The sequence below is a fragment of the Salvelinus sp. IW2-2015 genome, linkage group LG8, assembly GCF_002910315.2.
Source record: "Salvelinus sp. IW2-2015 linkage group LG8, ASM291031v2, whole genome shotgun sequence".
Lineage (NCBI taxonomy): Eukaryota > Metazoa > Chordata > Actinopteri > Salmoniformes > Salmonidae > Salvelinus > Salvelinus sp. IW2-2015.
In genome coordinates this window covers 7,439,004-7,450,967 of record NC_036848.1, presented here as the reverse complement: position 1 = coordinate 7,450,967, position 11,964 = coordinate 7,439,004, and the positions used below count along the sequence as shown (strand labels likewise).

At 48.1% G+C, this 11,964-nt stretch overlaps 1 protein-coding gene across 1 annotated transcript in view; it reads left to right on the top strand.

Moving 5' to 3' along the window:
- Positions 1 to 11,964, top strand: part of LOC111967348 (protein FAM13B-like) — a 71,922-nt gene that overhangs the window by 47,019 nt on the left and 12,939 nt on the right. Inside the window, 8 exon segments of the mRNA XM_023992297.2 lie at positions 2,205 to 2,297; positions 2,776 to 2,923; positions 3,903 to 4,012; positions 4,661 to 4,712; positions 4,787 to 4,910; positions 5,358 to 5,423; positions 9,970 to 10,180; positions 10,362 to 10,503. Coding sequence (XP_023848065.1) covers positions 2,205 to 2,297; positions 2,776 to 2,923; positions 3,903 to 4,012; positions 4,661 to 4,712; positions 4,787 to 4,910; positions 5,358 to 5,423; positions 9,970 to 10,180; positions 10,362 to 10,503 — 946 coding nt within the window.

Below are 11,964 nucleotides of genomic sequence, written 5' to 3'. Positions count from 1 at the left end.
TGACGGAGTGTGACGTACGTGAGTGTGCTGACGTGGTGTGCGTGACGTGAGTGTGCGTACGTGATAGGCTAACTTTGAGTGTGCTACTGGTTGCGTACGTGAGTGTGCGTGACAGTGGTGGCCGATCGTGGGTGTGCGTACGTGTGTGCATACTGTGGCATGCGGGCGTTGACGTGGTGTGCGCTTTAGTGAACCGTGGAGTGTGGGGTGTGTGGCTGATTGAGTGCGCGTGTGGTGTGTGCGTGAGGTGAGATCAGCTGTGTATGTGCGTGTGTGTGCGTGACGATGAGGTGTGCGTGAGTGTGGGTTGAGTGACGGTGTGCTTACTGATTGAGTGCCGTTGGTGTGTGCGGTTGTGCTGAGTGGTGTGCGTGTGCTGACGTGGGTTGCGTGATGACGTGAGTGTGTGCGTGATGACGTGGATGTGTGCTGCTGAGTGTGCACTACGGGGCGTGTAAATGCCTGTGGGGTGCGTGTAAATACATTGGTGTGCGTGAATGACTGGGTGATCGTGTAAATGAGTGTGTGCAGTGTAAATGACTGGGTTCGGTGCTAATGCCGTGGGTGCGTGTTAAATGACGTGGTGTGGTGTGCTGTGTCTGGGAGTGACGGACGTGGTGTGCGTGACGTGCGGGTGTAGCCGTGCGTGGTAACTCCAGCTATCATTCCATACCCCTTTTTGAATCCATCCTGGGCTGCCAACGATAAATCTCTACACTCAGACAGTCTGGCGCAATCAATATATACCCGTTTGTCCTGGTCACATGTCTCGGCCTCTGCGGTGCGAATTGTTGCGTGGCGTGGGTGTGGTGCGTGACAGTGAGTGTGATGACGTGAGTGTGCGTGTGCGTGAGTGTGCGTCGTGAGTAGTGCGTGTGAGTGTGCGTGACGTGTGGTGTGCGTGACGTGAGTGTGCGTGTGGTGTGCGTGACTGAGTGTGTGGGTGTGCGTGACGTGAGTGTACGTGTGTATGCGTGACGTGGAGTGTGCGTGTGGTGTGCGTGACGTGAGTGTGCGTGTGTGCGTGACGTGGTGTGGTGTGCTTGGTTGAGCGTCGTGGGTGTGCGTGATGGGTGGTGTGTGAATGTGTGCGTGTGGTGTGCGTGACGTAAGTGTAGGTGTGAGTGTGCGTGACGTGGCATGTGCACTCACGTCACGCACACTCGCGTCACGCACACCTACACCCACGTCACGACCACCTACACTCACGCACACCCACACTCACGTCATGCACACTCACACCTACACTCACGTCACGCACAGCTACACTCACACCATGCACACGCAGGTGGCCCAGCCAGAGCCCGGACTTGAACGCGATCTAACATCTCTGGAGAGACCTGAAAATATCTGTGCAGCAACGCTCCCTATCTAACCTGACAGAGCTTGAGAGGATTTGTAGAGAAGAATGGGAGAAACGCCCCCAAATACAGATGTGCCAAGCTTGTAGCGTCATACCCAAGAAGACTCGAGGCTGTAATAACTGCCAAAGGTGCTTCAACAAAGTACTGAGTAAAGGGTCTGAATACTTACGTAAATGGGTTGTCTTATTTTTATTTTTTTATTACATTTGCAAACATTTCTAAAGAACAGTTTTTTCTTTGACATTATGGGGTATTGTGTGTAGATTGAGGGGGAAAAACTATAATATATTTTTGAATTAGTCTGTAAGGTAACAAAATGTGGAAAAAGTCAAAAGGTCTGAATATTTTCCGAATGCACTGTATGTAAACAAAATGTCCTCTCTGAAAACGGATAAGGGTTTGTTGCAGAGCTGGGCACAGCCAATGATGTACATGCATATCTATTGGGCTCAACTATACCACAAAATGGTGACCAGGACTCTATGCAGTCTTGTGATTGGGTTCTTGCCAGGGGCTGCTTGGGCTTGACCAACCACTGGCACCTTCGTAGATGGCTATGCTGAAGCTAACCCTTTATCCATCTATGCACACTTCGGAAGCCAGGAATACAGCAGAGTTCAGTACAGCTTAATGAGCAGGGAGTTTGGTACTTAGTTCTGATAGTGCTCTATTATATATCACAGGACTTTTCCCTGGTTGACTTTATTATACCTGCCAGAGATCAGGAAATGGGTCGCGGAGCAGTTCAACTCAGCTTCTCATGCTCCTTATTAGATGGATTCAGAGGGTTAGTACTGTGGCAACAGAAGTTAATACTTTGGGCGTGTGTTGTTTCTGCAGCATTATAAAGAGGACCGTCCATGCTGCAGTGGGACAGCACTTCTTTTACCTCAAGAGCTCCATCGACAATGAGATCATCTGTGAGAGCCAAGGGTGAGCAGTGAACACACACACGTACATGTACTAACAAGATATTGCACCTCACACACATACGAATGSACATTGGGCTCCCGAGTGGGTCAGCGGTTTAAGGCACTGCATCTCAGTGCATGAGACGTCGCTACAGTCACTGGTTCGAATCCAGGCTGTATCACATCCGGCCATGATTGGTTAGTTATTGTAATTGTAAATAAGAATTTGTTCTTAACTGACTTGCCTAGTTAAATAAATCAAATGTCAACATACATGATGCAACTATTTCGACACGTACAGAATGACATGTATCAAAGCATGCACCCTTAGAGTGAATGGCTAACATGCATGTCACCCTGTTCACCCATACTGTACATTCTGGACAGAACTGGGTGGCAGGMAGCTCCAGAAAGGTCRKGTTACCACAGCTGACAGCCAGCAATGCTGATTGTTGCTCCATGTGGCTTATTATGGCTAATGACTTGGTTGGTTCCCACAGGGCGGGCCCCAGTGAGAGGCCAGGGCCGGGGCCATGCGAGGGCCATGGTGAAGAGGGCCTGTGTGAGAGTGAGGAGGGCCCCACAAGCAGTCCCCTGTCAGCCCCAGAGACAGAGCAGCACTCAGAGCACAGCCCTGAGGCCCAACAGGTCAGTTATACTGTAAAGTCAGTCACTCAAACACACACACCGCAGACAAACAACTCCACATGCTCTGGCTGTCAGCAGAATATTGAATGTTTACCATGACTGGCGCTATCAATTCATTACAAGGTTGATGCTTGTTGCTATCAGCTTGGCCTTTTGTGTGGCCCATAACAAARATGTAATTCTCCTGGGAGGGCTGGGGTGCTGGGAGACGAGAGGTTTGTCAGATACATATACTGTTCTGTTCTCGCCAAGCAGAGCCAGTCATGCCTGACAATCACCATCACACACACTATATAACTGCCAATTCGATGCACTTTAGATATCCTACACAGAATCAGGTTTAGCCTGTATAGCATAAGATGATGTCATGGATTTGGGGGGAGACATCTGAAGGAATCGTTGTATATGACTAGTCGTCTTCTGACATGGCAGTCATTGGTCCATCAGTGTCCCTGGGCACCATTTTAGCTCTCCTGGCTACTGGCCTTGGATAGAGGCTGGGTGAACCCTAGATAAAATGGCAGCTCGTTTACACTGATGTCTACCCAACTTCTCCCTCTCTCCTCCACCACCACATAGATAGCTGCTGGCTGGGCTCCATAGCTCCACAKCCCCTCAGCCCAGAGGTGGGACTCTCTCCATGAATTGGGTCACCCTCTTTAAATAGTCTGCCTGCCCCCCAAAGAATAACCACAACACCTGTTCAGACCACAGACACTCCTCCCCTCTCCATACATGTATACATACAGGGCCATCTTCACCCACTTAATAGAAAGGAAAGGAGGCCACATTCCAGGAATTCAAGCTATAGCATCTCATCAATATAACCTCACAGTTGGCTGTTAATGGTGCCTCCATTTGACAGAGAGCCTACATGTTGGGCTGTGCTTAAGGGTACTACTTGGCAAGTGGATGCGTAAGTGTGTGTGTGAGAGAAATTAAGTCTAATTCTTGAGACATTGTTTCTGTTTTCTCCCAGGAGGTCCAGGATTGTGACTCCCATAACGCCGCCCTGGAGGAGAGTTCTGGAATGGACCTGGACCACGCCGAGGCTCTCGTAGACGCAGAGAACAATATCAACACAGCCAGGTTGGCTTTGAAGCATTTAATTGTATTGCTAAAATCCACAATTACCTCAATGGCTTAAAACACCAAGGCTTTGCTGTCTACTTTACTTCCTGCCTTCCAAGAGAAGGCTGATGGCTGGCATTCAATCAAACAAGTTGTATGCTAATCTGGATTTTGGGGCTTTGTATGAGTGTTTAGTTATTACGTAGAACACAAACAGCCCTAACATGGTTTTGAAAATAATGATGTGATGTGAGCCATCCGCTGTGAATAGACTGGAGGGAGACGTTCTTCTGTAAATAGACCGAGACATGAGACTGTCATGTCTGTCTGGTGCTGCGGAGTGGAGGACACTTGACTCGTCATGATGTCTATTCTAATCAGTTGGATACGGCGTCATCCTACCTCCGCTCATCATTGTCCTCAACATAAAGCAAGCATACAGACACACACACGCCTGTCCATGACAGTAGTCCTCAGTTATTGTCAGCTGATCAACGGTCACTCTAATACATTGTGCATAAGGCATTGTGTTCAATAGTCAATGGCGAAAATAGCCACAGTAACAAATTAAAACATTAGCATCACCAATGAGGTCAACCATCATACGTGCCTCTCTGTTCAAATGGACCATTATTCACGTGTCTCTCTCTCTCTCTCTTGTTGCAGGCAAGAAAACCAAGCCTGTGAAAAGATGGACCAGGCTGATCTCATCGCCTGTGTAAGTGTCTATGCCAATGCCTTCTTCACGACTAGGGTCTACTGTACGCTGTTTAACCCTGTCTCTCCACCCAGGTCTCTGATGTGTGTGAGTGTGACCAGAATGCCAACACAGACGCCAGGGGGTACCCCTCTCACCCTGCCAGCTGCCCCAGCTCCCACCACCTCCACCGCATCTTCCCCCACAGCCAGTGGGAAGGTAACTTTCTCACCATGGTTGTTGTGTGTTTAATACACAATGTTCCCTAAGGGACAGTTAGGATAGTGATGGAGTGAAGTGGGGGAGGCAGGTAGCCTAGTGGTTAGAGCATTGGACTAGTAACCGAAAGGTTGCTAGATCGAATCCCCGAGCTGACATGGTAAAAATCTGCCGTTCTGCCCCTGAACAAGGCAGTTAATCCACTGTTCCTAGGCAGTCATTGAAAATAAGAATTTGTTCTTAACTGACTTGCCTAGTTAAATAAAAAAGTCAGTGGAGACTAACCAAAATGCATTTCCAAGTAATAAACATGGATGCAAATGATTGATTATTTATGTATTGTGCTAGCTAGGAATGAAAGTGCCTTAGAATGCTTGCTCAAACTGGTTGCCTGAAACGTCAGCTCACGCGGTGTTCTCTGCCATCTCTCTCTCCCTCCTCCCTTAGCACCATCCCCAAACCATCTCCCCCTCATAGACTTCACATGTATGCACCTGCAGGGGAGAGGTCATGGTAAGTAGGAGCTCTCCATCCATCCATCCATACTTCCTTCCTCATCATCCTTCTCTTTACTAATCCAGACCTTGTTGGACCGGGTCTCTGTCAGTGAGACTAATCCAGAGTTCTCTGTCCTTCACCTCTCTCTCGTCTCTTCTGGGTGACCAGCTTAGGGCTCACTCAGCAAGTTCATTCTCACACCTCTCCTAATGGTTACTCCTCAGTATCTAAGAGTCATCGAGAAGAGTCAACTGCAGACCCCTTTACTTTTCCCACATTTTGTTACGACTTATTCTAAAATGTATTATAGTTTRTTTTACCTCAATCTACACACAATACCCCATAATGACAAAGCAAAAACAGGTTGGGTTTTTTTTGTTGCTAAAAACTGAAATACCACAAGTATTCAGACCCTTTACTCAGTACTTTGTTGACGCACCTTTGGCAGTGATTACAGACTCGATCTTCTTGGGTATGACGCTACAAGCTTGGCACACCTGTATTTGGGCAGTTTCTCCCATTCTTCTCTGCAGATCCTCTCAAGCTTGATCAGGTTGGTGAGGAGCGTTGCTGCACAGCTTTTTTTAGGTCTCCAGAGATGTCGAACGGGTTCAAGTCCGGGCTCTGGCTGGGCCACTAAAGGACATACATCGACTTGTCCCAAAGCCACTCCTGGTTGTCTTGGCTGTGTGCTCAGGGTTGTTGTCCTGTTGGTACGTGAACCTTCGCCCCAGTCTGAGGTCCTGAGCATTCGGGAGCAGGTTTTTCATCAAGGAAACTCTCTGTACTAGTCTCATTTACATTACATTTAAGTCATTTAGCAGACGCTCTTATCCAGAGCGACTTACAATTGGTGCATTCACCTTATGATATCCAGTGGAACAACCACTTTACAATAGTGCATCTAACTCTTTTAAGGGGGGGGGGGGTTAGAAGGATTACTTTATCCTATCCTAGGTATTCCTTAAGAGGTGGGTTTCAGGTGGTCTCCGGAAGGGTGGATGATTGAACTCCGCGACCTGGCGCGGTGAGGGAGTTTGTTCCACCATTGGGGTGCCAGAGCAGCGAACAGTTTTGACTGGGCTGAGCGGGAACTGTACTTCCTCGAGAGGTAGGCGAGGGATGCAGGCCAGAGCGTGGATGAACGCAGTGCCTCTGTGTTGGGTGTAGGGCCTCTGATCAGAGCGTCGAGGGTACGGGGAGTGCGTCGTCCTCCTCACAGCATCCGTAGGCAGCACCCATGGTCTCTGTAGCGGATGCGAGCTCAACTGGAAGCCAGTGGGAGGAGGCGGAGGAGCGGGGTGACGTGAGAGAACTTGGGAAGGTTGAAACACCAGACGGGCTGCGGCGTTCTGGATGAGTTTGTAGGGGTTTAATGGCACAGGCAGGGAGCCCAGCCAACAGCGAGTTGCAGTAATCCAGACGGGAGATGACACAAGTGCCTGATTAGGACCTGCGCCGCTTCCTGTGTGAGGCAGGGTCGTACTCTGCGAATGTTGTAGAGCATGAACCTACAGGAACGGGTCACCGCCTTTGATGTTATTGAGAACGACAGGGTGTTGTCCAGGATCCACGCCAAGGTTCTTAGCACTCTGGGAGGAGGACACAATGGAGTTGTCAACCGTGATGGCGAGATCATGGAACGGGCAGTTCCTTCCCGGGAGGAAGAGCAGCTCCGCTCTTGCCGAGGTTCAGCTTGGTGGTGATCCGTCATCCACACTGATATGTCTGCAGACATGCAGAGATGCGATTCGCCACCTGGTTATCAGAAGGGGAAGGAGAAGATTAATTGTGTGTCGTCTGCATAGCAGATGATAGGAGGACCTGTGAGGATATGACAGAGCCAAGTGACTTGGTCTATAGCGAGAATAGGAGAGGGCCTAGAACAGAGGCGCTGGGGGCACCAGTGGTGAGAGCCACGTTGGTGCGGAGACAGATTCTCGCAACGCCACCTGGTAAGGAGCGACCCTGCTAGGTAGGACGCAATCCAAGCGTGGGCCGCGCCGGAGATTGCCCAACTCGGAGAGGGTGGAGAGGAGGATCTGATGGTTCACAGTATCAAAGGCAGCCGATAGGTTCTAGAAGGATGAGAGCAGGCGAGAGAGTTAGCTTTAGCAGTGCGGAGCGCCTCCGTGACACAGAGAAGAGCAGTCTCAGTTGAATGACTAGTCTTGAAACCTGACTGATTTGGATCAAGAAGGTCATTCTGAGAGAGATAGCAGGAGAGCTGGCCAAGGACGGCACGTTCAAGAGTTTTGGAGAGAAAAGAAAGAAGGGATACTGGTCTGTAGTTGTTGACATTGGAGGGATCGAGTGTAGGTTTTTTCAGAAGGGGTGGGTCTGATGGGAGTCTCCTAGTCTCTGCTGCTGAAAATCATCCCCACAGCATGAATGACAGGTTTCCTCCAGATGTGAACACTTGGCATTTAAGGCCAAAGAGTTCAATCTTGGTTTTCATCAGACCCGAGAATCTTGTTTTTCATGCTCCAGAGAACCTTAGGGCTTTTTGGCAAACTCAAAGCGGGCTGTCATGTGCCTTTTACTGAGGTGTGGCTTCCATCAGGCCACTCTACCATAAATGCCTGTTTTGGTGGAGTGCTGCAGAGTTGGTTGTCCTTCTGGAAGGACTCTTTTTACGTCTGGGCTTCACAACAGAAGGTCACGATTGGCTTGTGGGTTATCTGTCATTTATTTGGCGTGGGCTACGGCCAAACAGTAGCCTGTGTAAAGTTGGTTTAATAAACCGTCGATTCGCAAACTCACTCCTATGTCTGGACAATTGTTCATTTATGATCTAGTCAGGTCATAGGAACTCTGGAGCTCTGTCGGGTTCTTGGTCACCTCCCTAACTAAGGCCTTTCTCCCCCGATTGCTCCATTTGGCCAGGTTGGCCAGCTCTAGGAAGAGTCTTGGTGATTCCAAGCTTCTTCCATTTAAGAATGATGGAGGCCACAGCATGATTTTTACACAGGTGCACCTTGTGCTGGGGGCAATAAAAGGCCACTCTAAAATATGCAGTTTTGTCACACAACACAATGCCACAGATGTCATCATTTTTGAGGGAGCGTGCGATTGGCATGCTGATTGCAGGAATGTCCACCAGAGATGTTGCCAGAGAATGGAATGTTCATTTCTCTACCGTAAATTGCATCCAACCTTGTTTTCGAGAATTTGGCAGGACGTCCAACCAGCTTCACGACTGCAGACCACGTGTATGGCGTTGTGTGGGCGAGCGGTTTGCTGTTATGAACAGAGTGCCACATGGTGGCGGTAGGGTTATGGTATGGGCAGGCATAAGCTACGGACAATGGACACAATTGCATTTTATAAATGGCATTTTGAATGCACAGAGATACCATCACCTGAACCTGAGGCCCATTGTCGTGCATTTCATTCGCTGCCATCACCTTATGTTTTAGCATGATAATGCACAGCCCCATATCGCAAGGATCTGTACACAATTCCTGGAAGCTGAACATTTCCCAGTTCTTCCATGGCCTACATACTCACCAGACATGTCACCCATTGAGCAAGTTTGGGATGCTCCGGATCGCTGTGTACAACAGCTTGTTCCAGTTCCCGCCAAGATCCAGCAACTTCGCACAGCCATAGAAGAGAAGTGGGACAACATTTCACAGGCTACAATCAACAGCCTGATCAACTTTATGCGAAGGAGATGTGTCGCACTGCATGAGGCAAATGGTGGTCACACCAGATACTGACTGGTTTTCTGATCCACGCCCCTACCTTTTTTTAAGGTATCTGTGACCAACAGATATCATATCTGTATTCTCATGTGAAATCCATAGATTATGGCCTAATGAATTTATTTCAGTTGACTGATTTCCTTATGAACTGTAACTCAGTAAAAGCTTAGAAATTGTTGCATGATGCGTTGATTTTTTATTTTTGTTCAGTATTTATTTCAGGCCACAAAGTGTGAAATTGAGCAAACAATACCAAGATGGAAAATCTAATGAGAGGTCTAAAGAAAGCTGAGGAAAGAACCATGTGTAGTTGGCCTAGGCCTATTTTCATATTATTCTAGCGTTGTGCAACCTAGCTTCAACACATAGTAGCCTCGGCTAATCATTTATAATGTTCCAGTTCTGAGGACAGCAGAGTTACTCTGCAGCCCATGATGATTCTCKTTGACTGTCACTCGATTCATCTGCACGCTTCGGCACGGACATGCCCACACATCCTAGACAACTACACATGTCTTTAATGCCACAGCTCCACCAGAGAGGAATAGGCTCCAAAATATACTTTGTCAATAGTTCAGGTGACTCTTAGCCCTTCAGCAACCAAAGGAAAGGAGGGGTACTAAAAAACAATGACAAAACTTCCTAAAGGACAAATTAGAGGCAGAAAGGAGTTTGAGCACTCAACAAAAATGGCAGAGTGATTGATTTTAGCTCACTTTAATCCATTGTACAGGAGGAGACTAGGACACCAATGTGTTGGTGTCCTGTCTCAGTAGGTCCTGGAACTGCAGTGCTGTAGATGACCATTGTTACACACTGAGACTCATCTGTACGTTTCTTTTTGTTCCACCCAGACCCCGTGCCAGCCTTCAAGTCATGGCAGGATGAGAGTGACTCTGGTGAGGCCCAGCTGTCCCCCCTGGCCGGGCGCATGGTGCCCCTGCCCCACGAGGAGGACTCCCATCCCCTCATGGCCCGCCGCTTCCTGGACTTTGGCTACAGCCAACGCTTCCTGCAGCACCCCGACGCAAACTCGCCCACTAAAGCCCACCAGTCCCTGGGGAGGTGAGAACACACTGACTCACTCATCAGGAATGGTTATTTCTATAGATATGATGGGCGACTTTGATGTTTTCCTGTTTAGTTATTCGATCTTATAAACCGTGTTTGTAAGCCAGGATTTGGCATTGAGACTTCAGGTGCATGGTCACCGCCTCTCACACTCTCACTCACTTGTCTCATCTAGGCCTCACCGTGCCTCCTTCACTTCCAAAGAGAGCGCTGTGAGGAACGACTCGGTCCCCCACCAGCTCACCAAAAAGCTGCAGAACCTCAAGAAGAAGATCAAACAATTTGAGGAACAGTTTGAGAAAGAGAGGAACTACAAGGTTAGATACAGTGCATTCGGAAAGTATTCAGACCCCTTGACTTTTTCCACATTTAGTTACGTTACAGCCTTATTATAAAATTGATTCAATTGTTTTTATCCCTCGTCAATTTACACACAATACTCCATAATGACAAAGCAAAAACATGTTTTTAGACATTTTTGCAAATGTATAAAAAAATTGAAATATCACATTTACGTAAGTATTCAGACCCTTTACTCAGTACTTTGTTGAAGCACCTTTGGCAACGATTACAGCCTCAAGTCTTCTTGGGTATGACGCTACAAACTTGGCACACCATAATTTGGGGCGTTTATCCCATTCTTCTCTGCAAGTCCTCTCAAGCTCTGTCAGTTTGGATGGGGAGTGTCACTGCACAGCTATTTTCAGGCCTCTCCAGAGATGTTCGATTGTGTTCAAATCCGGACTCTGGCTGGGCCACTCAAGGACATGCATAGACTTGTCACGAAGCCACTCCTGCGTTGTCTTGGCTTTGTGCTTACAGTAGTTGTCCTTGTGGAAGGTGAACTTTCGCCTCAGCCTGAGGTCCTGAACATACTGAAGCAGGTTTTCATCAAGGATCTTTCTGTGCTTTGCTCTGTTCATCTTTCCCTCAATCCTGACTAGTCRCCCAGTACCTGCTGCTGAAAAGCATCCCCACATCATGCTGCCACCACCATGCTTTACTGTAAGGAGGGTTCCAGGTTTACGGGCCTTTTGGCAAACTCCAGGCGGGCTGTCATGTGCCTTTTACTGAATGGCTTCCGTCTGGCCACTCTACCATAAAGGCCTGCTTGGTGGAGTGCTGCAGAGATGGTTTTCCTTCTGGAAGGTTCTTCCATCTCCACAGATGAACTCTGGTGCTCTTTCAGAGTGACCATCAGGTTCTTGGTCACCTCACTGACCAAGGCCCTTCTCCCTAATTGCTCAGTTTGGCCGGGCAGCCACCTCTAGGAAGAGTCTTGGTGGATCCAAACTGCTTCCATTTAAGAATAATAGAGGCCACTGTGTTCTTGGGGACCTTCAATGCTGCAGAAATGTTTTGGTACCCTTCCCCAGATCTGAGTCTCGACACAATCCTGTCTCGGAGCTCTACGGACAGTTCCATCGACCTCATGGCTTAGTTTTTGCTCTGACATGCACTGTCAACTGTGGGACCTTAAATAGACAGGTGTGCCTTTTCCACAGAATTATAGTGAAGACATCAAAACTATGAAATAACACATGGAATCATGTAGAAACCAAAAAAGTGTTAAACACATCCAAATATTTTCTATATTTGAGATTCCTTAAAGTAGCCACCATTTGCCTTGATGACAACTTTTCACACTTGGCATTCTCTCAACCAGCTTCATAAGGTAGTCACCTGGAATGCATTTCAATTAACATGTGTGCCTTGTTAAAAGTTAATTTGTGGAATTTCTTTCCTTAATGCCAATCAGTTGTGTTGTGACAAGGTAG